The sequence below is a fragment of the Sycon ciliatum genome, chromosome 12 (assembly GCF_964019385.1).
Source record: "Sycon ciliatum chromosome 12, ocSycCili1.1, whole genome shotgun sequence".
NCBI classification, from domain to species: Eukaryota; Metazoa; Porifera; class Calcarea; order Leucosolenida; family Sycettidae; genus Sycon; species Sycon ciliatum.
The window spans coordinates 19,610,765-19,638,517 of record NC_088654.1 but is presented as its reverse complement, the minus strand read 5'-3'; the positions used below and the strand labels follow the sequence as shown (position 1 = coordinate 19,638,517).

The following is a 27,753-nucleotide window of genomic DNA, read 5'->3' as shown; positions in this document are numbered from 1 at the left end:
AGCTCCAGGAAAAAGGGCTAGAAAACCGTATGTCGTACGTGAAGACCATGGGAACGTCGTAGACGTACCATGGCGCAAAAGGTAAGTAAAATACTTTAGAAGACACGATAGAAAGAAGAAAGAAGACTGTATAATCAATTGCTTGTGTGCTTGTATGTATGCTTGGTGCGAACCATTAGTTTGTGACAATACTCTTATTCATGCAATATCTAACAAGCATGCAATCTCGAACAAGCATGCAATATCTGACAAGCATGCAATCTCTAACAAGCATGCACTATTGACAAGCATGCAATATTCCACACTCCCTCCAGATGAGAGCTTAGAATTTAGTGTACTACATGTACCTGACTCGTTCCTACAACAGCGTGCTGCTACTAGAGTACAGAGCATGGTGCAACGTGATGCTCTCATCGAACACAGAATATTGCTGCTGCAGTTCTACAAGGAGCCGGCATTAATCAGTTGCTGTCTGGCTTTATCAGCTGACCGGGCAGCACCTCTCTTTGGACGCATGACGCCGGGGTGCGCACCAGATTGCTGGACAGCGGAGGCTGTGTCCGCAACGTGGGCCTGCGATTGTTCGTCGAGAATGTCGGCGGCTGCTGCAGGTCTTGCTACCTCCACAGGGTACAGTCGCTGTACCGGGCGACGCATGGTGGATGCTCGTCCTCCGCGGGAAGAGCATTTTATCACCGCTCCTCGGACCTTGTTGTCCTTGCCTCGGATGAGGTCTTCGACTAACGCTAGTCTCCACAGGCCACGCTTCTCATTGTCGTCGTGCACGACTACTACATCACCGACGCACACTGTTGCTCCTTGGTCGTGCTGATTGCCTCGCCTGTGAGCGTTTCGGAGTTCGAGTAGATACTCACTTCTCCATCTGCACCAGAAATGCTCCAGGAGCGTGTTGAGGTGGGTGAGTCGGTGTAGAAGCTCATCTCGTTGAATTGACGCGACATCGACGTCATCAGGACACACTGTCGGAAATGACAGGACGCGCCGACCATACAATAGATGGGACGGTGTTAACGGCTCCTCGACATCTTCAGTTGACACAAATGTCAGAGGGCGACTGTTGAGGACTGCTTCAACCTCGAGCAAGAAGGTGAGGAGTTCTTCGTACGTGACGCGTGCCTGGCCGAGAATCTTCCTCAAGCAGCGTTTTACACATCGGACCATCCGTTCATAAAATCCACCCCACCATGGAGCCTTCTCCAAGTTGAACGACCATTCCATGCCGTGTGCTGTTAGATAGTCAGTGACTTCGGGCAGACCGAACAAACCCACTAGTGACTTAGCCGCTGACTTGAAGGTCTTGGCGTTGTCAGAGGTAACGTGCCGAGGGATGCCAAATCGTGCCGTAAACCGCTTGAAACAACGGAGGAACGTTTCCGCTGATAGGTCAGGCACAAGATCTAGATGGAGCGCTCGGCTGACGGCGCAGGTGAAGAGCGCGATATACACCTTCTTGGTGTCTGCTCCTTCCCTGACGAACAGTGGCCCTGCGAAGTCCACACCGACGTAACTAAAGGGGAAGTCCACCTTGGTCCTGAATTCCGGCAGGGGAGGTGAATCTTCCGGAGCGTACGGCTTCGACTCGAGACGTCGACAAACGGTGCATTGGCCGACAATCTTTCGTACGAATTGCCGACCACGAATGATCCAGTAACGGGATCGTAGCTCGGTTGGTGTCTCCTTGACACCATTGTGGCATACCGTGTCATGCGCCTGCAGGACGGCTAGACGTGTCAACGGATGGTTCGCGCTCAGCAAAGTCGGATGGGTTTGATCATGCGACAGTCCGGCGTTTTGCAGACGTCCGCCACACCGTAGAATGCCACTCTCGTCGGTGAAAAGGCCGAACTCCTTATACCAACCAGGGTACTTTTTGTCCTTGGACAGATCCTGTTGAGCGTTGACCATCCACAGTGTATGTGCTCTGTGGAGATCCTTCGCAGACAGATGTGTGGTCTTGCTGCGACACTTCAACAGGTCTGTGAACTTCAGGACGTAAGCGGTCACACGCAGCAGTTTGCTCAGTGAGCTGAATCGATTCACATCGATGACCTTCTCGATGCTACTGTGCGAGGTGCAGCCGACTGCCATGACCGTGGTAGGTGTTGCCTTCCGCTCTCTCTCGACTTCTTCACACTGCGATGCTGCGGAGCCGCTGTCGACTTCTGCTCGGGGTTGTGGCTCGTGTAGCCACTTCGGACCAGTGTACCAGATGGTACTGGTGAGCTCCCTGGGCTTCACTCCGAGTGACGGCAGGTCAGCTGGGTTCGAAGCTGTTGGGCAGTAGCTCCAGCAGGACGTCGGAACGAGACGTCGGATCTCTGTAACCCGGCTCTCAACAAACTGCTTCCAAGTTTGCTCCACTCCAGCTATCCACGCCAGTGCCACTTGGGAGTCGGACCAGCAGTGAATCTGATCAATCTTCAGATCTGCCAAGGTTGAGGAGACTGATGCCATCAGGCGAGCCAATACCAGTGCTGAAAGCAACTCGAGGCGGGGAATGGTCTGTTGCTTCAGCGGCGCAACACGAGTCTTTGCAGTGACTAGCTGTACTGAAGTGCCCACCTCCGTCGTGAACACAATGTAGATGGCTGCTGCATAGGCTCTCTCGAACGCGTCACAGAAACCGTGTAGCTCGACACGTGTGATGTTGCCGTTCGCGTCTGTTGCGTAGTGCCGCGGCAATGAGACCGGTGGCATGGCCTTCAATTCCCGTATCATCGTCTGCCACTTGTCAAGACACTCTCCCTCCAATGGGTCATCCCAGCCCATCTTCAACTGGCATAGTTGTTGGTGAAATACCTTGAGGGTGATGGTGATAGGTGCCAGGAGTCCGAGGGGGTCATACATCTTGGCTGACGCCGATAGGACTTGGCGCTTAGTTACTGGCGAGTCGACCTTGGTCGTGCTGAACACCTCGTCGATGCTGAACGTAAGACGGTCAGATGTCCTGTCCCATGGAATGCCCAGGACTTTGGTGGTGGCTGCGGATGAGCCGTTCAACATGGTCTTGGCATACGAGTCGTTGTCCACGGCGACAGTAGGCAGACCGTTAGTCGACAGTGGTGTCGCTGCGGTACCATTGACGATCTCATTCAACTCAGCGGAGTTGGAGACAAACTTGCGCAAGTTGAATCCGCCTGTTGCAAGGTGATTCTTGGCACGGTTGAACGATTCCAACGCATTGGCATTGCTGTTGCCGCCACTCGCAACATCGTCCACGTACAGACTCTGTAGCAGCTTCGTAGTGAACTCGGGCTCAAACTTGGCGAGATGGTGTTGCAGGGTAGCGTTCAATAAGAATGGGCTAGCGGATACACCGAAGACAACACGCGTGAATCGGTACGTCTTGAGTACCGGCTGAGCGCTTGTGGGATTGTCGACCCAGAGGAAGCGTAGGACGTCGCGGTCGGCTGTCTCAATCCCACCCATCAAGAACGCCTTTTCTATGTCTGCGGTGAAGGCTACCGCATGCGTTCGGAACCGGAGCGGTATGCTGGTGATCTGCTCGAGCAGCGGTGGTCCCGTGTGGATGCAGTCGTTCAGGGACGGATGCGTCTTCACCTTGGCTGAGGCATCGTACACCACACGAACCTTCGTTGTGGTCTTGTCCTGCCGGATGACAGGATGGTGAGGCAGGTAATGTACTTCGCCCACCACGTCGTGCTCTGTAGTTGGCACCTCCTCGATGATGCCCTTCTGAAGTTGCTCTTGAATTACTGCATTGTATTCCTTCAGAATTTCTGGTGACTTTTGCAGTTTCTTGAGTGTTGACTGCAGCCGTTTCTCGGACAGACTGTAATTGTCTGGAAGCGCGCGATGATCCTCCCTCCATGGCAACCTGACCGTGTACCTCTGCCCATCGTAGCGGATGGTCTGTTGGAACAGCTGCAGAGTGTCCGGTTCATTAGGCAAGATGCCGATGGATTCAAGCTGCCAGAACTTCTGGAGTAGCTGGACCAAAGCGCTGTCTGGATCTTGCACGGTAGATGGTTCGACATCGCAAGCGTGAACGGTGGCGACGTTAGTGGAGATGATGCCTGAATTACACCTGCCTGTTGGTCCGGACAGAACCCACCCGAGGCGAGTATCGAGAGCAGTTGGCCCATCATCTACACGAACGATGTCGCCCGTGACGATCTGCCAATAAACGTCAGCGCCGAGTAGAATGTCGATACTAGCTGAGCCGCCACAGTTGTCGGCGAGACTGAGATTCTGTAGAGACTCGTAAGCTGTGACTACATCTGCGGTGTGCTGATTTTGCACGGGTGCACAGACTGATGGAACGACGATGCAGTTGACACGAATGTTGTACAACTGTATTACCCTGACAAAGACGAAAATTGCATGGACCCGCTGGGGTGGGGGTTTGCTGCGAAGTGGGCGTTTGCTGCGAAGTGGGCGTTTGCTGCGAAGTGGGCGTTTGCTGCAAAGTGGGCGTTTGCTGCGAAGTGGGCGTTTGCTGCGAAGTGGGCGTTTGCTGCGAAGTGGGCCTTTTCAGTGGACTTTACAGTAGTTCGAAGTACATCCTGTGGTCGTGATGAACAGGGCGGGTACTGAGTGCCTGTGCTACCAAACTGGAATTGTTCTACTGCTACGGTGACAAGTTTGGTGTTACGTGACCAGTCTTAGCTATAACCAACAATGCTACAGCCATGTGAATGGCACTTAGAGTAATAGCGGGGAGTAGTAAGAACAGAGCAGAGCAATGGCAAAAGACACCAGTTGCCAGGGTAGCAGCGAAAGCCTGAAACACCAGCAAGGAGCCAAAACCCAATCCACACATGACGTCACATGCGCATGTGTGGGACACACATCGAACAGATGTGTACATGAACGTCGTACACGTGATACGTTGTTCTAAAGCAATCATTCAATTACCAGACTCACAACAGCCAGTAATTTTCCGTGTACTTCTTTTATAGATCCTCCGGAGAACTGCTCATTTGCCAGCAGCAGACAACTGGTCTACATTCCCTTGCACAACCAATCAATTCAAATTTCTTGCGAGTGCGGCGCACATCCAGTGCCTTCTTACCATCATAGTATTGAGAAATTGTATGGCCCATTGCCCCAGCGAAACGTGACCAATAGGGTTACGATGGCTAAGTATCAATACAGCATTGATGTAAACCCTGTCAGTGCTGGTAAGTATCAATGCAGAGTTTCAAACAACGCATCTACCACGGCTGAGGAATACTTTTCCAATTTTACTTTAGAAATTTTTGGTGAGTATGGACATGGCATATGTTCCTGGTCAGATGTGAGTGCGTGTGTGTACATGTTTGTGTGTGTGTGTGTTTGTGTGTGTGTTTGTGTGTGTGTGTGTGTGTTTGTGTGTGTGTTTGCGTGTGTGTGGGTGTGTTTGTGTGGGTGTGCACGTGCGTGTGCGCGTCATTATGTCTCCTTTATTCACTCCTATCGGAGGCAATAAGCCAGTTTTTGTATTGTATTATATTTAGGGATTTCCCAAAGGCTTTGGGCCTGTCGAGGGTATCTCCTGCAAAAAGAATGAAATGACAACTTTATGTAGAGGGAGCAGTTAATCGACGATAGGCTAAGGAAATAGATCGAGGCATACAAAATCTGGTAATTAAGGAGGAGTATACCGTCAGTGTAATGAATATATCGGCGAAAATGCTGATAGAGAGAATGCTTGAATTCGTGGAGGCTGGTTATAGATGTAAGAGAAGGCGGTAGGCAATTCCATAGCATTGCAGCTTTGTTGGAAAAGAGGGAAGAAAGACGCACACTGTGATAATTGATGTTAAGTTTGTTTGGTCTTCTTGGACTTGAAGACAGTGAATGGTGAAAATGTTGAAGGTGTTCTGGAGATATATGGATACGTTTAAATAGAGAACAAGAGCTGATACTTGTCGGCAAATTTGATAAGCCAGGGGATATTGTTGTGGGTGGGTGGGTGCATGCGTGTGTGTGTGTGGGGGGGGGCATGGTTGTACGTGGGTGTTTGGGTGGGGTGGTAGGTGTACGTGCGCAGGTACTGTTGGTCAGGTGTGTGTGTGTGTTTGTGTGTGTGTGTGTGTGTGTGTGTGTGTGTGTGTGTGTGTGTGTGTGTGTGTGTGTGTGTGTGTGTGTGTGTGTGTGTGTGTGTGTGTGTGTGTGTGTGTGTGTGTGTGTGTGTGTGTGTGTGTGTGTGTGGTATGAAGTGGCCACCTTTTCTCGCTCCAAATGGCGCAAGGCTTACCTTTGTGTGCCAGACAAGCAGAACAGACATCGACCATCACCGGTTGCGTGCCAAACTTGTCACCGCTCCTTCAGTCGTGTAAGTGACAGGAAGCGACACAAGTGTACAGCTACGCATGCCCTACCCGTAAGCCAACAGCCAAGAAGTTGTCACTGCGACCAGTATGACAGATGGTTCCGGAGCAAGGGTGGGTTTGCCTGACACAAGTGCTCGCCAGCAACATCACTAGCAGGCATCTTCTGACACACTTGAGTCACCGGTTACGAACGATATGTCCTGCGTACGCTGCAGCTTCCACTGCGCCCGCTGCAACCGCTGTGTGCTATCACACCAAGGCATATAGCGTCACAAGTGCAGCCGTGGATCGGCCAGAGCAACCAACACAGACCGTAGCTCCTTCTGCATCGTTTGCAATTGCGGTCGGCGTTTCAGTAGATCACATGACCTATCCCGCCATCGCCCCTACTGTTCCGAACCTGCTCAACCCCCCATGGGGTCCGGATAGCCAGAATATGGCAGCGCGTCCAAGGTCCAATGTGTGTGTGTGTGTGTGTGTGTGTGTGTGTGTGTGTGTGTGTGTGTGTGTGTGTGTGTGTGTGTGTGTGTGTGGCAGTAGGCTTTTCATGCCTTGCAGCCGGTTTCGCGCGCGCGCGCACGCGCGGAAGGACATTCAGTGAGCTGACGACCAGGGCGGGTAATTTGTTGCCGTCACCGTCTTCTTGCATCCTTTCCGCATCCTCCGCAGTGGTGTGGTGAGCCCTCGGATCAACCCCCAGCCAAGAACAATGCAGTGGCGTTCGGCAGAGCAAGTGGACTCCAGGATGAGAAAGGAAACAGGCCAGACTCGCAGAAATTTCTTCCTGCGCGGTGTATCGCTGGAATCGTGAATTTGTCCTTGGCCGTGTTGTTTGGACCTGAGTGGCCAGTCGTCTTGCGGCGATGGTGTAGTCTTGTTAGCTTACTGTGCACACTCCTCGTCGCTCGTGAAAGTACATCTTGCGGAGCCCTTGTGGGACGTTCGGTGCCCACCCTCCAAATCAAGATTGTGTTTTCCTGATTCACGAAGGCCGAAGCAGCACACGTACAGACGTTTGTTGAACAGAACATCATGTTCACATTTATTTTCTATGTTGTTCCTTTTTTCAGTTGTTGCATTAATTTTTATAGTGGACCTGCAGCAGACTGTTCATCTGGTTTGTGATATTTCTTTCCTCTGTTGGTGAGTTCTTTTCCATCAATATGGCAGCTTGTTTTGATTTCCTTTTTTTTCAATTCATTCTGCTGTACTTCCTGTTTTGTTTTGCGCCACTGCCCCTCACCTTGTGCTCAGTTCTCTGAGTGGAGGGCGGCGTGACCCCACTGGGGTAGCTGATTGATAGTAGTAGTAGTAGTAGTAGTAGTAGTAGTAGTAGTAGTAGTAGTAGTAGTAGTAGTAGTAGTAGTAGTAGTAGTAGTAGTAGTAGTAGTAGTAGTAGTAGTAGTAGTAGTAGTAGTAGTAGTAGTAGTAGTAGTAGTAGTAGTAGTAGTAGTAGTAGTAGTAGTAGTAGTAGTAGTAGTAGTAGTAGTAGTAGTAGTAGTAGTAGTAGTAGTAGTAGTAGTAGTAGTAGTAGTAGTAGTAGTAGTAGCAGTAGCAGTAGCAGTTTTTTTTGCAAACTGCAATGAAAAGATCGCTGCACCCCGCCGGACGCGCGTTACGAACGCAACGAAAATTTGTCGCACTAGCCTGGTCGCGCGTTACGCCGCACCCCCCTGCGTTACCCGTTACGCGGCAACATATATTGCCAGTACGGTAGTAGTAGTATTTGTTATCTTTCTATTTTGTTACAATTTTGCTGTTCGCCTTTTTGAATTCATTGCCCTCCTTGCATTCACATCTTCATTGCTTTGTGCTTTCAATAAAAACACATTTCAGTAGTAGCAGTAGCAGTAGCAGTAGCAGTAGCAGTAGCAGTAGCAGTAGCAGTAGCAGTAGCAGTAGCAGTAGCAGTAGCAGTTGTAGTTGAAGTAGTTGTAGTAGTTGTAGTAGTAGTAGTGTGTGTGTGTGTGTGTGTGTGTGTGTGTGTGTGTGTGTGTGTGTGCGCGCGCGCGCGCGCGCGTGTATGTGTAACTGTCTTGGCCATCCTATTCCGATGTAATCCATGTGGCGTCGACCAGGAGAACATTGGGTGGTCAATTCACATGGCTTCGCCAGTTGTGTGGATTAGAAAGTTATCTGGGCCTTGTCTTGATCTGTTTCATTCAGAATCAGATCCGCTATCAAAGAGAAAATCTGTGGGTGCAATCCAGCGCATTTTCAGATTTGCGTGCTACTTTTGCGACGGGCGTATACATGGTACATGGTACATGGTACATGTGTGTGTGGAGAGGGGGGGGGGGGGGGGGGGGCGCTGGTGCATGCGTGCATTTGCGTGTTTGTGTATAATTATATTGGTTTATAGAACACTTTTCTATACGTATGTTCTCTCCATTTATTCTTAATTTTTTCTCCTTCCCTATCTGTGTGTGGGTGGGCTTGTCTGTGTATGTATGTGTGTCTGCATGTGTGTGTATGTGTGTGTGGATATGGGTGTCTGCTCATGTGGGTGTATCCGTGTGTATGTGTGCTCGTGTGTGTGCTTGTATATGCTTGTGTGTGTGTGTGTGTGTGTGTGTGTGTGTGTGTGTGTGTGTGTGTGTGTGTGTGTGTGTGTGTGTGTGTGTGTGTGTGTGCATGTGTGTGCGCGCGCGCACGGGCGCACGCCCATATTATGTGCTTGTATGTGTGGGCGTGGATGTACATGCATGTTTGTGCAGCTGCTCCGCACATGTCATTCAGTAACAACTCAGTCGCTGAGGGCAATAACATCACGGTGAACTGTACTGTTCTCGGCTTCCCTGCGCCACGTGGCATCATTTGGAGATTTCCCAACAGAACCATTGTCCCTGACAATTATAAAACCAACGCTTCTATCGTAGAAGAAGTGAAGCTAAATGAGACTCTGGGATTGTACAAAGCGGTCACATCGCTGACCATTACAGATGCGTCTGCATCAGATAATCTTGCTTACACATGCGAGGCACACAATGGAATCACAACACGCAATAGGGACATTGTATTCCATGGCCACAGTGACTCAACGGCTACAGCCACAGTATCTATTGATGTCCATGGTGAGTGACTATGTCCGCCTATACCTGCCTTCACCTCTGCCACTGCAACAAATCTTCGATGTCGACACACTGACAGTTGTAGGGTACAAAAGACATGAGGTGTTTCCTTGTACGGTCAAAATTGAGCATGAAGGCACCCTGTACTTCAAGAGCAATACTCGGGCAATTTTGACTTGGAAAGAAAACAGAGATGAATTTGATGACCAAGATCGAAACTTAAATTAACAACAAAGCTGGCCAATACAATTTTTCAAAAGTAAATTACGTCTGAGAAATGTAAAGGAATGTTTTAACCCATTCACTGCTGAGCCTGTACTCTTGTGTGATTATACATCCTGAGCGTACATCACGAATTGATGATAATTCACAAGACAAGGGCGTGTTCAAATGATAAACACTTCTCAAAATCTTACTCGCTTGTCATAGCAGAAAATGTTAAGTCAAAGAGAAAGTTCTCGCTAATAGCTATGACAATTTTGAATACTGCAGACATCACCACGCAACATGACAATTTGTTAGAGCTTTTTAAAATGATTTTATCCGTTTTAGCTGGAAAATCAATTCTGGAAACACACAATTTCAAACCTCTCACAAATTGTCATGTTGCGAGGTGATGTTTTTTTTTACTTCGTTTTACTTCGAATAATCAAAACGGGAATTTCTTCCCAAGGTAGCGAAGGGGGAGAAAGAAAGAGAAAAAAATGTGTATGCACTGGAAATGATAGTCAGGTCAATGGTACGGATCCATTGTCAAACATGGCATTAGCTACTGCTGCAGGTATTTAGCAATGTCTGCTGTATTCATACTTTTCATGGCTATTGTTGCGAAACCACAAGTTCTCGAGAGTGAAAGGCCTTCTCGCTTGTGACATTGTGTTCGTTTCAATGCAGTTGTATCCCGACCCCGCCATACCGCTGATGTTTACGACGTGGTATACGCTACAGGCGCTATGTGCGGTTTGCTGTGTGCGCTGTAGTTGTATGTTGTATGTGTATGCTTTTCTCATATACGCTGTCATTTTCACGCTATAACTACCTGGTGGTTTTAGTGTTAGTCATTCATTGTTATAGTCGATGGAAGTGAAATATACTGTCAAGAGTAAATAGTTGTCCTCGTACCGTGTGGTCGTTCGTCCCTGATTTTAGAGAATCTGAAGGGTTCACAACATTTGGCGACCACGCCAGGATACGAAGCGAGAATGGCACAGGAACTATGGATCATGGATCGCGCATTGAAGCCCGCTTTATCGCCAATGGAATTCTGTTAGGATTGGAAGGCGATGAGTTGAGGGAACATGTGAAGAAGAGGCTCCGACAGTGCGAGGAGTTTAAAGAGCGCAGTGCTAGACGGCAAGAGGGTGCGCTCCGCACAGAGTTTAACGAAAAGCTCAAGAAGATGAACGAGCGCATCGCCGTCAGTACATATGAGGACGCAAAGCGAGACAAGGCGTGTTGCTGGACTCGGGTGCCAAGGCGTCATTTGTGACTACAGCATTGGTAGCCGCAATCGATGCAGAGCACGTTGGTGTTGAGAATGTTGAGGTGAAGCCGTTCAATGTGGAATGAACCCAATAGAGGATGGACAAGTTCGCCATCACGATCCTGGGTAGCTCCGCAGTCATTCCGGTATGTGCTCTCGTGAAGCCAAAGTTAGAGCTTGATCTGAAGTGCGCAAGTCTGCAGACCACTGCTCAGTTGGCAGAAATGGTGAGGACTCGCAATATTCCACCTTGGCCACCCCCAGAGCAGCGGATGACTCGTTCTGGGCGTGTAGTCAGAGCCCCGGTCGTTTTTGACTTGTGAGTTGTTGTACGGCGGTCAGAAGCCCTTTGGTGGGGAGAATGTTGCAAAACCACAAGTTCTCGAGAGTGAAAGACCTCGCTTGTGACATTGTGTTCGTTTCAATGCAGTTGTATCCCGGCTCCGCCGTACTGCTGATGTTTACGACGTGGTGTACGCTACAGGCGCTATGTGCGGTTTGCTGTGTGCGCTGTAGTTGTATGTTGTATGTGTATGCTTTTCTCATGTACGCTGTCATTTTCACGCTATAACTACCTGGTGGTTTTAGTGTTAGTTATTCATTGTTATAGTCGATCGAAGTGAAATATACTGTCAAGAGTGAATAGTTGTCCTCGTACCGTGTGGTCGTTCGTTCCTGATTTTAGAGAATCTGAAGGGTCCACAACAGCTATTATTAAACTTTTAGCTCCGCGTAGATTATTTTTGAAGTTTGTTTGCTCCTATGTGGAACACATGCTTCCTCCCGAACTTGACACTTAACTGACTCACGCCTGCCATCCGGAGCAGGCCACAATCAGGAGCAACTATCTTCATCACTAGTACCGCCGAAGTCGCAACTTCTAACTTCGCAGATTATTTGTTTACAGAAAGCTCTCAGTGATGGCAACAATTGCCGTTCCCAATAATGCAACCACTACAGTAGGATCAGCAGTATGATGTGACGAGATTCCACGGATGATGGTCACGAAAAAACGTTCGGGAATTTTTTTCATCTTAATAATGTGCACTCATAACCACGTGTAAAACAGACTATTGTCTTCTCGTCGGTTATTTACTTACAGTAGGATCAATGAACATTTGGGTTAGTGCACTCGGCAGACACACAGATCCAGAAGAGCTCCAAGACCTTTTTGCGCATTGCGTGGGCACTTAAGTATCCTTTTTCTGCGCTCTTTGCCCCTTGATGCCATGACAAGTTTGGGTCAAAGAGTTTCTTTTGTGTCCAGAGTTAGTTGTCATGCCCGCAAGCCCCACAGTCTCCATTGCTCCTATTTAAATAATGTCTCTCCACACAGCGTGTCCATCTATTCTTTGAACGAAGACTCAATATCTTCTTACTGGGATGTATTGCCTGTGATGTCCATAGGTGACACAAGTTTGCGCATGGACTTGCCGAGAGCACTGTCCTACCATGTCATGGAGGAAGTTGTAGTCAAGTGCACTGTAGCCGGTAATCCTCTGCCGACCATCAAGTGGTTCAGCACAGCATCTACCTTCAACAACAAAACACAAACCGTCCAGAATGGCAACATCACCAAGGACAGGAATGAGACTGCCAAGGTGGCCTACAGCGTGCTACATATTCACAACGTATCTCTCGCAGACGCTGGTCTCTACTGGTGTTCCCATGCTAACACTGTGCACCGGAACGAATCATCACAGCTCAATCTCACCGTCTTCTGTAAGTGTTGGTTTGCACTCTCGCAGAAGAAGCAACCACTTTGTTCTTTACTTGTATTACCGACTTCTTGCCTAACCTTCACATAGTTTATATCATGACCAATATGCCCTGGGTACAATTCACTTTTGCCATTGCTGATATTGCCCCGACCAGGGCGTGTGTGGCCATTTTGGCGATTCTTTTAAACAATTGAACATATGCAACGCACTGGACATAGTCTTGCATTTGGCACCATAGCTTCGACTTACAAAAACCTCACCTCAACACCTTCCGGGATGAATTTACTGTCATGTTTTCGCATAGCAGTTTTTGCTATGCAAAATCTCAATTGTGGTGTAAGCTACAAAAAGCATGGATAGCCTGTACCTGTATGTATGGCAGTTTTCTGCATGTCACTGTCATTTTTGAGTAGCAGTAGATCGATTTTGCGTAGCAAACTGAGATGCGATACCGGATAAATTCATCCCTGAAATTATTTCAGAAAATTATAACCCGAGTAGCATGTTTTGCAGAGTGACTTCTTGCTTCGTACCCGTAGAACAGAATGTTAGCTATCCCTACCACCGTCAACAAGTCTCTCCATGTTTGCCTCCCTGACATTCCAAAATTGGAGATCTGAAAACAAATCGTGTAATTCGACGATTTTTAGGGCGATTCGAAGATTTCAAGTGGACACGATGACCCAATTTCCCAACAACAAAAAGAACTTATCACTCCCCGCTCACGTGACCGTGGACTCCTGCATATACACTCACACAATAACCACACAACTGTTTGTGGATACAGTGCTTGTTGTATTGTGCCAAACTGAGTCCAGCTTGACTCAGCTGAGCCCCTAACTGCAATTTACTGCTCTAACATGAAGCTGTGCATGGAAGAAGGGAAATGGCGAAAAAGGAAAAAATTCTGGCCTTCTGCAAGCAATACCAAGTAATGAGTGCATGCTGTGTAAAACCACACAACCAAGAGGTCAGCCGGATGACGGTGAGTTTCCGGCACACATATTGCCCTGCTGCTCCACCTGTGCATACCCGATATGGAAGTGCGCTTACAGGCTGCCTGTGCCCCAGAAGCTTCCCTGGTGCGCCACGGGGTGCAGTCGAAGCACCTGTTGCGGTGCGACTTGGTCCCGCAACTAACCATCGTCAGGCAGACCACAAAAAACCCAGAAACTCCTTTAATCGACATTACCACTTGTTTCCAACAAGAACACCAAAGAACACACCGAACAACGATCGCCAAATCGCTGTCCTGAGCAAAACGTGCAGCGTGCGTGCATTTGGCTTGCGCTGCATGCATGCACACAAAGACGTGGCATAGAGAGAAAATGCAGCGTACAGAAAATGCATGATCATCGTAGCCATAGAGATACTAAATATGGCGACTGCCAAAATCCGCGTGCAGCGCGGAGTGCAGGTGCATGCAACGAAAAGAAAAGCAATAATTAATTTGAATGCAGAACAAGCAGAAACTAATAATTACTTGCAATGTGCTGAAATGAAAGAATAAAGAATTGTTGATTAGGCCACCTAGAATTAATTCGTTGTTTCGGGTCACTTCACTCATCTATACCAGGGTCGGTCGGTCGGTCGGGTTTATTTTTTATTTTGGTTACGTCCATGTACATGTACATCGAATAGCTTTTGTCCATCTAGCCAGTCGATCAAATCTGACTGTAGTGGAGTCATTGTCCCATCACTGGCATCAGATCCAGGTCCCCTCCAGCTCCAGGACCAGATATTGGCCTCGCTGGCAAATGAGTCTGACCGGCGAGCAGCTCCCACCTTGAAAACTTCTGTAAATAGCGACAAGGTGGCGGAGCTGATGCTGTTGCAGGACCGATTGCGGATTGGAAATAGAAGACAACGTCGTCACCAAGCGCTGCATCCTGTCATTTGGCTAGGCATGGCTGCTTCAGAGGTCGATATCTGGACTGCTATTATTAGGGTCGCGTGTGTACAATCATAGTCTAGTCTGTACATTTGCATGCACTATAGAAAAAAACATTTTGCGGTCGGGTGAAAAAAGACGGTCGGTCGGGTGACCCGAAACAACGAATTAATTCTGGATGGCCTTACGGAGGTGAAAACAGTGTCTGTCAAGGGGTGCTTGCACCCAGCGACAGGGTGACAGCACACCCTGTCAGCGAGAGTAAGTTTCGCCAAGTAGATCGTAGCGAAGTTGCCGCGGATGGCGATAATGCAACGGATCAAGTACTAGTAAGTACATGTACATTGCAACCAATTAGTGTGTCAACAATTCTACTTATATAATACATTAGAACAATTCACAAGATATTCCGCTCGTGAACATGTCATGGTACGAACACACATAGCAATTACTGTATCATAAAATGTGTCTCGACGTAGACGTAACAGATATGCACTCGTGATGTAATTCTAACAGACTAACAAATAAATATTACACTCGCGAAATACATAGCAGTAATACGCACCGCACCAATATTGCAGGCGACTAAGCATGTCTTGACAATACTGCCCTTGCAGCATGTGACAGTTCTGTACAGAATTCGTAACTACAATACACTAATAGTATCAACGTGCAACATGTGACAACATGTGACAATTCGAAAGGATAATGTTCAAGACCGCAGTCTCCTGTCCAGCACCTGTATGACTTCGGTGATCCAAATGCGAATGCAGCCTTGCCAGTCACCTGCCAACCTGCCGCATACGCGACCAGCCTGAGACTGGCCCTGCCGCATTTGGCACTTCTAAATGCTGTGATCCGGTAGACAGCACACTGGGCTACCAAATACGTGACTGACTTGAGAACAGTTCCATACTGCATGGCAGGGCGCCCAGCTCAGGTCACACATGGTAGCGGCGTGAGCTGGGCTCGGTGAGGGTTGGTGATAACTGAAACTTCCATTTGCATTTGAAGCAACATGAAAAGGCTGTCCAAGTAAACATGAAACTCTGTGTCAGGTTTCTAATAACCTGTACCTTAACCATTCTGTCGTCTCGGAAGGAGAACAAGCTGCCTCTTCTATGTTACCCTCGCCACGCCACGCATCAAACGGACTAGTCAAGTGGTTTTTCTCTAGAGCTAGAGAGAGAGAGCTTTTCATTACTTTACTTCAAGAGGCGACTGGAGAACTCATAACTAACCACTAACACTGACAACGAACAACTGACTCTGACAACAAACGACTGACGACTGTCATGGCAAAAGGAAAACATGATATCAGAAATTGGTGCCCTCGTCAGCACAAAAAGTGGTGTACTCAGCACAAAAAGGTGCACGTGTCAGCAACAAAGCAGCACAGCAGCATGTACGGGTCAGCAGCACAGAGACACAAATACAGCAGCAGCTACGACAAAGAGATAACACGTGCAGGCACATGTACAACACTATCCCCTACCAAAAAAGACATCAACTCCTGTGGATGGAAGCAAAAGCGAAGTGTATAAAAAACGGACGAAGACAGACCGGGGAAGTAGAGAGAAAGACAGGGGAAATGAAATATGAAGCAACATAAACAGGCGACAATAAAACACAAAAGAGGTGGGACCACAACTGTTGAACGCATGACGAGTAGGCCAGGAGGGTTAACACCAGTCGGGAGCCCCGCAAAACTGTGCACCAATCAACGGAACCTGCAAGTAACAGACTTTGCAGAGGACCCCGGCTGGCGAGCTGTTTGACCTGTAATTGTCCCTTTGGATCTTAATTCTTAGAACAGCACCAACCTAGTACGCCACCCATCCAACAGTCTAGACAAACAAAAGTACAAATGCATGAGAAAACAGGTTATGCCGACGGACCCAGCGACGCTTCCAGGAGTGGCGAGACCGACGGCACGCACCGACCGAGAAGACTGGGGCAGCAGGACGCACACTGGCCAGCTGTCCGAAAACCGATGGCGCTACGGAAACTCCGAGAATCACAAGGACACACACAGAAAGAGAGAAGGACTGACGCAAACAACTCAGCCATTGCCAAAAATCAGGAAAGCACACGAAGGAATGGAAAAACAGCAAGGAAGAACACGTCGACTGAAACAGGAGCAATTAAGCAGTGAGGACACCATTGAGGACACAAAAACAAATCGTTACCAATACGCAAAAGATAATGAAGAAAAACCACAGGGCGCTACCCTGAATAACCACAGGTCTCTAACCTGAAAAAAACCATAGGGATTGAACCTGAAAAAACCACAAGGATTGAATCTGAAAACCTACAGGGATCGAACCTGAATAACACGGAACATATAGTACATCCGCTCGCAAAACCAAAAAACCGAAGAAGAAAACTGTCAGGCACCGACTGGGACGCACAAGGGCCAACCAGCAACACACGGAAACCCTAACACCCGCAAGGCAAACCGATACAAAAAAGCGCAGGATTCCTGCAGACCACCTGGCAGACCTTGGCTCACCATGATCAGATGCTCAGCTCAGTTGGTAGAGCATGAGACCGAGCCCCACGTTGGGCGCAAAATGTCGTCTCGGTTGGGAGAACGAGCTGCCTCTTCTACGTTACCCTCACCACGCCTCACATCAAACGGACTAGTCAAGTGGTTTTCTATAGAGCTAGAGAGAGAGAGAGCTTTTCTTAGACTTTACTTCAAGCAGCGACGGAAGAACTCATAACTAACAACTAACACTGACCACGAGCGACTGACTCTAACGACGAACGACTGACGACTGACATGGCAAAAGGAAACATGATATCAGAAATTGGTGCGCTCGTCAGCACAAAAAATGGTGTACTCAGCACACAAAGGTGCACGTGTCAGCAACAAAGCAGCGCAGCAGCATGTACGGGTCAGCAGCACAGAGTCACAAATACAGCAGCAGATACGACAAAGCCTGAGATAACACATGCAGGCACATGTACAACAATTCTATCCTTGTTGTTTTTTGTCAATTTCCGTTTTCTTCATGATTCCTGCAGCATCACCGAGCAACACTCATATTTCTCCGACAATAACAGTTAATGAGTCGGCCAATGTTGTAATTGAGTGTGAATACGATGGTTACCCACAGCCCGCTATCACATGGCATACTCCATCTGAGGAACTGCAGAACTCTTCGGATGTCAACTTTGCGGCAGGTGCACCCGTCACCCTGGCCAGCGGTATGATTTCCGTCAGATCGAACCTCTCTTTGTCTAATGTCAGCAGAAGCAACTTGCTGAACTACACCTGTGTCGCTCACAATGGCATTGGTAACCGGCTGGCCACAGACTATACCGGTCCTCTTGTGTCTTCTACATATTCGTCCTCGGCCATTGTCAGCTTGAATGTCCTCTGTAAGTCATTGATATGACACATTTGAGTGGGCTTTGTCCGCGCGCATTGCCTTGTCACTTTAGGGCAACTTGCTTGAGCTAGCACCATCACCATCACCATCACCATCACCATCTTGGCCCAACTACGTCCTTTCACTTACAAGTGCCTTGGAGGGGTCACATGTGCCACTTCCAGAGCAAACTTTCCACTTGTCACTCCTGGGGCAAATTTCCCATTTAGGGGTCACACTTGTCACTCCCAGGGCAAACTTCCCATGGAGGTGATAGCACTTGTCACTCCCCGAGTAGTTTCAAGGCAACCTGGTAACATGCCTGGCCACACTTGCTCTGTGCATGCACTTCAAAATACTGTAAGACCATAATAATTATGTTTTTACGCCTTCTGAAGTTAACGATCTCTGTGTTTCTTTTTCTTGATTATCGACATGAAATTTTAGAGAATTCTGGATGTCAAAACCGGCGAACGACTCTGGACGCATCCTTTTTTTAAGATAACAAATTTAAAATGTAACCAATAAGCTATGAGTTATGACAAACAGTCCATCAATGTAACGAGATATTATACAGTAAAATTGTGCAACAAAAAGACACAAACTGACAGGCATATTGAGACATCCAATGACCTGACAGCTAGCTCCAACACATCTACAAAGTGCAAACCGAGAATCTTCCACAGGGCCGTTTGGAGGCTGTTGGCGAGTGGTACAGCCGGTTGTGCGGGTTGTCTCTCGGCTAGGGTCAAGGGGGCAGAGCCCCTTGCGGGGTGCGGGGGTGGAACCCGCGAGTTAGAAAATTTTGGGATTCCATGCAATATAAAACACCCGTGATGCATATCTTGAACATTGTGCAGCAAGTCCAGCATTCTGCAACTTCTGCCAAATTAACCATGAATCGTGCCGCAGCACAAAATAGTAATAGGTCATACAGCAACGCAGATGCTGGTCGAGAAAATTATTTATAACAATCAAAATGGGTGGCATCAGAACACAGCTGGGTTATAGATTGATGTCTGCCTTAGGATTAACAAATTGCGCTGCAATAATAATTATGGATATTGAAAATTCTCTGCCGCACGGATAATAAAGTCTGTGAACATGCGGCATAGAGGCTCAGTGCACTCAGAGTTACCGAAACTTGCCAAACACTTGGGACCTGTGGTCCTTGCCTTGGACAAAGTTCTCAGCAAGGTCCACTACGTCGAGTGAGTCACACTCATCCCTCATAACATGCACCAGTGCACAGTGATAGAGCTGTTCTTGCATCATCGTGGATCTAATGTAGGTCTTGAGCCGACGAAGAGCAGAGAAGGAACGTTCGCTGGTTGCATTGGTTGCATGTATCACCAGTACCAGCTTTACCAGGGTGACGACTTCGCTCATGAATGTGTCTCAGCTGGCCTGAGATTTCAAGTATTCCACAACGTCCTTCAATGACAGACTGCTACCAGCAGTGGTAACGGAGTGTGCTCTTAAAACATGGAGCTGGCTGCGGAGGACAGGCACATTGAAATCCTCACCCAGATCTCCTCCACTTTGACAGCTTGCTGCTCAATCTCTTGGCCAGATGCAGCATTGAGGAGCAGACTTTCCAGAAGAAGGTAGCTGTTCAAGCCTTCTTGGTTAAATCTCTCCTCAATAGCAGACAGAATGGAGTCGATGGCCTGGTAGTATATTAGACGGTAATGGTCTTCGACTGATTGCGCAAAGTGAGGTGGTGATGATCCATCTTGAAACCTGGCTGGTGCTCGACGCTTGCGGGGAAGCTGTGGTTCATTAATGTCCAGTTGCTCTTGTCTGCTGCCTGAATTTTTCAAACTCCTCAACTGTGTGCAGCAACTTGAGGCTTGCGATGGTTTTCCGAGCCATCTGCTGGCCTTCCGAAGCGGAAAGACACTTCTTCCGAAGGGCAATTCTGTGGTTATGAGCCAGTTTAAAAATCAAATGACCCAGACAAACACCAAACAGGAAGTTGAATGATGCGAGCTGGAATCGCATGCTGTTGCACTTGGCAGACATTTCCTGGTCATACTTTTCCATTTTCGTGAAGTGTTCCGCACTGGCTTGGAGCACACCATTGTTGACAAGAACGGTATTGAGGCCCTCGTTGTCCATTGAGTTGGACATAGAGTTGGACATAGCGTGCGAAATTCTGGCTCCTCGGGAGTGGGCGACTTCCTTCTTCAACTTGGAAAATTCAGCAGAGTGCTTGGCAGAGTAGTTCAGCAGCTTGCTGAAGTCAAAGGTGGTATACAATGCATCTTTCACAAGTGAGACATTCCTGGCCAGATCTTGGCAAGCTAAATACAGGGAGTGGCCATAACAGTGAGTGAAGATTGCTTGCGCTGCTCCTGCAGTATCTGTTTGGCCACACCGTTCCGCGCTCCTCTCATCACTGCTGCTCCATCATAGCACTGGCCCCGGCAGTCGCTTAAACCCAGGCCAAGCTGAACAAGACTGTCCTTGATGACTGCAACAGCGGTTTCTGCATTGGTTTCATCAATGGCATAGAACTCAACAAAGTCTTCTTGTGGCTCTAAGGTTTTGTGTATCCATAGGATCACCAATACACAGGTACTGCAGTCTGTTGTCTCGTCAACCATGATGGAGAAGAACTTGCTCCTGATGTTCGAGGCCAGCTGACGCAGGATCCTCATGGCCATCACTTTCAGGATTTCGTTCTGCACTGGAGCACTTGTGTACTTGTGTGTGCGCTTCTCCACTCACTTTGCCAGCGTATCATCCTGCTCTGACACAAGTCTCAGCAGCTGGATGAAGTTGCATGTTCCGCGAAGAGCCAATCCTTGCCTGGCCAAAAACCGGATACTGCAGAGAGCTTGGAGCAGGCATTCGCGATCGTCACGGCGCTGCACAGACAGCTGGGAGTTCAGGGCTTCTCCAATGTCCCTGTTGGTGTTAGGCATCGCCATCAACCGCTGCACAGCCTCGCTATGGCAGCTAGACTCGCTAGGCTTCGTAATAACTCTCTTCGCCTCTTTTCAGTTTTGGAAACCAGAAGAAATAAAACTCGTATTCGCATTGTTCATAGAGAGAAGGCTGTGCCTGGACGCACGGATGTAGATATGGCAAAATGCTCTAGACGAGGCAACATCCCAGTGAAGCCACGGGAATTCATCGAACCATACCGGTTGAAACGATCGCCACACGACGGTTTTGATGCCAAAACTACGTTTAGGGAAATCAAATCTCGGGGCTGTAACGGCTTGTCTTCAATATCTGGTCCTGGATCCATCCTGCATCACCACAACTAACTTACTGCGTCTTGTGACTCAACATACAAACAACAGTCAAGTTTTCGCGAGGAGGTAAAGCAGTTTCCAGAATCAAGCCGCGAGTCCCCAAACGAGGGGCAAAGACAGGATACCACGTGCGAGCCATGTCCATATAAAAAAGGTTCTTTACTCTGGATGGTGGAGGACTGGAAGCGGCTTCGCGTGGTCCATATGCGTGAGATCGATCCACATGAGTGTCGCAAACAGCCCGTGCTCTCGCCAATTGTGATACCTCAGGTGCTGCGAGCACTGTACTACAGCAAAAGTACATGTAGTGCTTTTCACGCGACAAGCAGCAATTACGTGTGCATGGGTCTACGGTACAGTACATGAGGACTTTTTGAAGTGCTAAAGACTCTGTTCAGAAGGTCTTCCGATAAGACACACTGATTGTGACGTCGTGATGCATTCCATATATCGCATGTTACATAGTAGTAAGTTTACTACTCCCTCTTCCTTGCACGCCACCGCGACATACTTGGACTATACATGCCTTTTCCGTGTGATGCGTCGTATGCACCACGTGGCTGCTGTTATTTGAATTTATTTGAATCGCTCGTGCTTATCTTTCTGGATACAACCTACAGTCCATTTCAAAACTATAGACGCGTACCTAAGTTGCGAATTTATGTTACGACTATGATTTACGCATGTCGTTGTATTTGGTTTTTGTCTTGTGGAGTCCAGTGTCTGATGTCATATTTGGTCTAGGTGTATGCGCGAGTATGGTGTGATGTGTGACGTTTATGGTATGTGGTGCATGCAAGAGTACGCGTTGTCAGAGTGCGAGGATGTGCTTCCGTCGGTGTGAGAGTGACTGTCAAGTGAATGCTGTGCATGCGCAGTGCTATTTTGGTCTGGGAATGAGAGTCGTGTGTGATTCGTCCGTGGTCTGGTTGTCTTGGTCTTGGTCATGTGTTCTGTACGTATTGGTCCCTGATTGGTCGTCTCGATTTGTCGTCGGTTTATTACTGCTTGTTCTTTGTTGTTTTCTTGGAGTCTTTTCCCGTGAGTCTTCCCGTTGTCCTTTTTGTCGTCTCCAAGTTTGTCTCTCTCCTCCTGCGCCCTCGTCATGTCTTGGTATAATATAAGTATTGAAGATACAATCAAGAGTTTGCGTTGTTGTGTGGCGGGGGCCAGGGGGAGAAGCCTACTTCACCTAGGCAAACACCGTTATGCCAGCATCTATATCACACAAAATCTGTTATCACTTTGTGCATACATTTTTCCAAATTGGGCGTCTGTTATCCAATCGTTTAGAAACTATAATTATGAGAGTAATTGTGGAACAGACCTGAGCAATATTCCGGAAACTATTCTCAAAAAGTTCTCGCCAAATTTGAAATATTTCCAAAACCCTACGCGTCTATAGTTTTGAAATGGACTGTGCAACACTGGAATTGTTTTCCGTTCTGTTCTGGCGGTTTTCGTTCTTGCCAAGACGTTGTCAGCCAGTTGGTTTTGCTCGTCTGAAAAGTAATGAAAGTTGATGAACACCTCTGAAACGCACTGTCCCATTCGGCCTCATTTCCAATGGTAGCAGAGGATGGTTACTCCCAGTAACTAGAGTGTTGGACAGTACTTCAGTCGAAGGTGCGTCAGATCCCGCTCCAGGTAGTTCAGAAGAAACTGCAGCCGCGTCAAAGGACGCACAGGCGACGTGCAGTGGAAACCAGAAACAGCAGGTTCCTGAAAATGGTGCACAACAGGACGTCGTTTCGAACAACGACGAAGTAGAGTCGAGCGATGAGAATTTGAGAGTTCTCAAAACTGTGGCAAAGAGCCAGTTCACGAATGCTCGTCATGGATTTTTGAGCAAAATAGCCCACGGCCAACATGTCTCTAGTGCCGAGTTAGATGCACTAACGAGGATACACCAGCGTTCAACGAGCGTCATTGGCGATCTCCTGAGCTTGTTCGCGAGCACCGTGACAAACAGGAAATCAAGGAACGCAGGAAACTTATTTCCGAGCTGGAGACACTTGAGGAGCTTTATTCTGATGCTACGGAGAAAGCAGCAAGTGTTTTGTACAGCACTCAACAGCAACAGGAGCCACAGCTGATGGATACTGCCCCAGGTTTGCTCCACAGTGCTGGGTTCTCCCCGCTCCCTCTTGCATCGAGCGACCGCACAGTGCCTGGTAGCTCAAGCATCGGCAGCAGCAGCATGAGGACGGAGAAACGAGTCGTGGATGGTAACTCACCAAGCAATGCCAGTGCTGTGAGCGTATTGAGTGTGGGGTCTGCTGTGTCAGCGGGGACTCCGGGAGCACGAGCTGTGCAATTTACCCAACATGCCACAGCAGGTGAAAGGACCGCACCATTGCTCACTGGCGCAAGACGTCTGAGGCCTGCAGGCAGGTCCTTCGTTCCGGGTTACATGGACTCTGATATTGCACGGCAGTGGAGTGAGCATCCCGACACTGCATTCCAGCTGCCAACTGCTGCAGCATCACCTCGGGCAGCCCACGGCGCACCGGTTGTTGCAGAAACCACTCAGTATCGGAATGCTTGGGCGCATCTCCAGAAGATTCTTATCCCAGTTTTTGACGGAGACAAGCGCTGCTTCCAGTCCTGGTGGGCCGCATTCTCGACTTGCATTGACACGGCACCAGTCACAGCAGATTGCAAGATGTTGCGTCTGCGCTAGTACCTGCAAGGAGAGCCGTTGCGTGCCATTGACAGCTTCGGATATTCAGCTGCTGCGTACAACGCGGCCAAAGCTTTGCTGCTGCGGAAGTATGGCGGTGAACGGCAGCGTATTGCAATCTATCTCAAACTTACCACAAGAGTCTTTTAGCCTGTATAGTAGCCTTAGTGTAGGGTTGACCTACATGGCCTACAGTCTATTCACAAAAAGATGGGCCCTGGCTCTGGCGAGCTCCCGTATTAGGCGATTTTCAAGATTTTATCATACACAGTACAGTGCTGTGAAATTTGAAATTTGAAAAAGGGTCCAAAAAGGGTACCTGAACTGGGGTTCGAACCGTGCAATGCACTGTTGCAGGCAGGGTCAAACGGCCTGGATTTTGATGGGTTTTCCCAATTCAGTGCTCTTGGGGCAAAACCTGGCCAAAATCCTATTCCTGCTATGGCTTGCTTTTTGGAGAAATAGACTTCTGAAACATAATTGGAAGAGGACTCCATAGGGGATTGCAGAAAAAATTCTAAAAAAACTCAACGTTTGACCCATTTATGGCCAAAAGCTAGAAGTCCATCTTTTTCTGAATAGACTGTAGGGGTACAGGTACGACTCGCCGATCGACGCTGGAAAATCTCCAACTTTCGAAACTTTTTTTTTATTGCTTTTCTGAGCGTTTCACGGTGACCACCGGTCGCCAGAGGAGGTACGCCATGGTCGTACCAGTCGTACCGACTCCAACGGTCCTGTTCCAACTTGGAAGGCTCAGGTGCGGGAAAGTTACAATGAGGGGAAGGAATGCGCCATGAAGATGTGCACGAGCTATGTCCCTCTGCAACAAAGAATGTTCAACATTACAGAATGATGATTGCGATACTAGCAAGACCATTGGACAAAGCGGTCTGTCTACCTACAACTTGACGATGCAAGGCAAAGAAAACACCCAACTTCCTCCCCTTCTACTACCTGCGCGATCAAAAGTGAGCATTCAAAGACTTTGAGTTGCCCTCACGCTGAGCATAAAGCGGGATTCACAGAAGCTTTTTTGCGATGCGACACGCGATGCGACAGCCGCGAAACCGGGATTCCCTAAATCGCAACCATCGCGGACCCCACGCAACTGCCGCAACAGGGCCATCGCCGAAGTTGAGCTTGGCTCAACTTTTGCGATGCGACAAGCGATTTGGCGTACGATGTTGGCCTTTTCTACAGCAAAGTTGTACAAAGGTTCAAGAGTTGCCTATAAATTTGTACAAGTTGTACCAAACCGCGCGAATACCATGGTGACGTACCCAAATCAGCAAGACTTTGTCGCATCGCTGACTTCTTCTGTGAATGGTATTTCGCGAGTTCGCATCGCAAAAAAGCTTCTGTGAATCCCGCTTAACTCTAACTTTTTGCTTTCCTGTGCGTATTGGGGCTAGAAGTCCTTCGGGTTTCAGATAACTTCATGAGAACTTCCACTAGTTTCTATGAGCTGTGATTTTACAAATCCGCGAGCTATTCATGACAGATGGCGCTGCGCATATTTGGTTGAGTTTTGAGCTTCGTCATTCACCAATTCTCCACCAAGGAGTGAAAGCGATACCTGTAGTTGATAGCTAAGGTCTTCTTGAAGACGTAGAGCTCTCATTTGCTTTGATCCGACACTATTCGAGCATGTGGTGAATTATTTAGTGATCGCATTTTGCATCGATCCACGTGGATCAACCTTGAATGGTTTGAAATCTTTTATTCTCACGATGGCCTGTGGCCAATAAAAGAAAAATATGGTTGTTGTTGTTGTTTTTGGCTTTTATTTTTTACTTCACCAATTACACAGGCATGATTGCCTTCTCACCATCCCATAGGTTCGGTTCTCACAGAAAGATGAAGGAATTCATATGAGGAAATGTTGTCTCTTTCCCTTGAACCCAGTTAAAATGTATAGAGCTAAATAGAGATAAATACATGCAAGCGATATAGTTATTATTATTGTAGAAGTGTTTGTTACGTGTGTATGCTGACACTCAATTTGTGGAAATTATTTTAATTGTGATAACAAATAATATGTAGTGGAAGCATTTCATGAAAAGATATGTGTGAACGTTGGCAGACTTTGTTGGATGGGCACAATTTTTAGCAGTCCAGGGAACATGAAGTACAGCGAAAGGTGTTAACTGTTGGCATAGAGTTACAAGTTAAGTAGGTCACTATCAGATAGTTCTCCCTTGAATTGATCGGCAACAGTTATCGATCTTGCATCAGCCGAGAGGGCGTTCCATGCAATACTGCCGTGAAACATACTCGAGCGACCAGCAGGCTCGCGAAGGAAACGGACTTGGAGCAAGTTGGAAACTTGGCCCCTAGTGATGCGCTGATCGTTTTGCACGGTGCTTGGAGCAGTCGTTGTAAAGGGTTGCTGTAGGAGTGGGCTACAAAATTCAATGATACAGCGGGGTACAATAGTTAGAAATTTCTGAGCGTATGTGTGTGTGCCAGGTTGACAATACTAAGAAGTGCCAGAAGCGGTGCGGTGGGGATGAGAAAGCGCTGTTGCAAGGTTGCACGAATGCCGGCTTTGAAACTCTTCTCCAGCCGTCCAAGCTATTCGAACCATAGCATAGCTGATAGAGAACCATGCTAAGGAACCAAGTGCGTCTTGCACGCAAACTGAGTCGTTGACCATGCCTCCAGAGCTGGCCAATGGTCCTATCAGTCTTGCGGCTCAGGTGTGCAATGTGGGGCTTCCAGGACAGCTCCTCATCGAGTATTATCCCGAGATACTTAGCCGAAGGTGTGACAGCAAGTTTGTCAGCATGGCAGAACACCTCGGGCTGTGTGTCATCTGCGCCACGGGGCTTTATGAAGAGAAGCTGAGTTTTTGCTGCATTCAGCAGCAAACCAATATCTTCTAGCCACGTGGCGAGGCTTGTGGTGGCGCGGCTGAGGGTTGGTAGTTAGAAGTTTAAAAACAGGCTTTGTCATTGTAGTTGCTGAGTATACTATTCATTGTGTGCATCTGCTTTCTCCAGTCCCAGCCACATTGGAATTAGACCTACAAGAAACTATCCAACTCGATAACATGCAGAACTACTCAGTGACATGCTCAGCATCTGGCAATCCACTGCCGCAACTGGTTTGGAACACCACTGCACCCATGTTCCGTACAAACCTGACAGGTCACCTGCGCACCAGGACAGTGGGACAGATCGTCACTGGTTTACTTGACATTAGAAGCGCTAATGGCACTTTCCATAATGGTCAGTATGCTTGCACATTCGAAAATTTATTCAAGATAGTGAGCACCAAATGGGGTAATCTGACAGTCAATGGTAAGTACTAGTATGCTTCCTTGGAATAACCAACTTTCCAAGTAACTCAGCGCTTTCAATGATAATTTCAGCGAGTTACAATTGAACAGTGAGGATAACCCTAACAAAAATTTGGATAATAATTATCACAAGAGAGAGCGAGACTGGAAGCTTTGTTACAACTCTGAGTTTCACGTATTACTATGATCATCAGGCAACTGATGGATCCAAAACGGGCAGCCAGAACATAAGGGGGAGCAAGGTGGGAAATTCTGAGGGGTATCATAGGCGACGTGTATCATAGCGCAAGAGTCAGGTGCAGGCGTGAAGTTGCCAAGTCTTAAGACTTGGCAGGGGGGTAGAAGGGGTTTTGGAAGTGGTACGACCGAAGGTCGGAGGCTGTGTTGGAATTGTTTTGTAAAAAGACACAAAATCCTGCGTTCTGGGACTGTGCAGTGTGCAGTCGAGTTAAGTACAGTACTCAGTAGATCTAGGACTGCAGATGCATGCCAGATCTAGGACTGCAGATGCATGCCAGATCTAGGACTGCAGATGCATGCCAGATCTAGGACTGCAGATGCATGCCAGATCTAGGACTGCAGATGCATGCCAGATCTAGGACTGCAGATGCATGCCAGATCTAGGACTGCAGATGCATGCCAGATCTAGGACTGCAGA

The 27,753-nt window shown here is 48.1% G+C and overlaps 1 protein-coding gene across 1 annotated transcript in view; it reads left to right on the top strand.

Moving 5' to 3' along the window:
* Positions 1–27,753, top strand: part of LOC135828877 (uncharacterized) — a 197,871-nt gene that overhangs the window by 108,815 nt on the left and 61,303 nt on the right. The window contains exons 7-11 of the mRNA XM_065341309.1: positions 4,944–5,246; positions 9,017–9,373; positions 12,261–12,575; positions 17,496–17,852; positions 26,797–27,096. Of these exons, the coding sequence (XP_065197381.1) occupies positions 4,944–5,246; positions 9,017–9,373; positions 12,261–12,575; positions 17,496–17,852; positions 26,797–27,096 (1,632 nt within the window). The remainder of the gene's footprint in view (positions 1–4,943; positions 5,247–9,016; positions 9,374–12,260; positions 12,576–17,495; positions 17,853–26,796; positions 27,097–27,753) is intronic.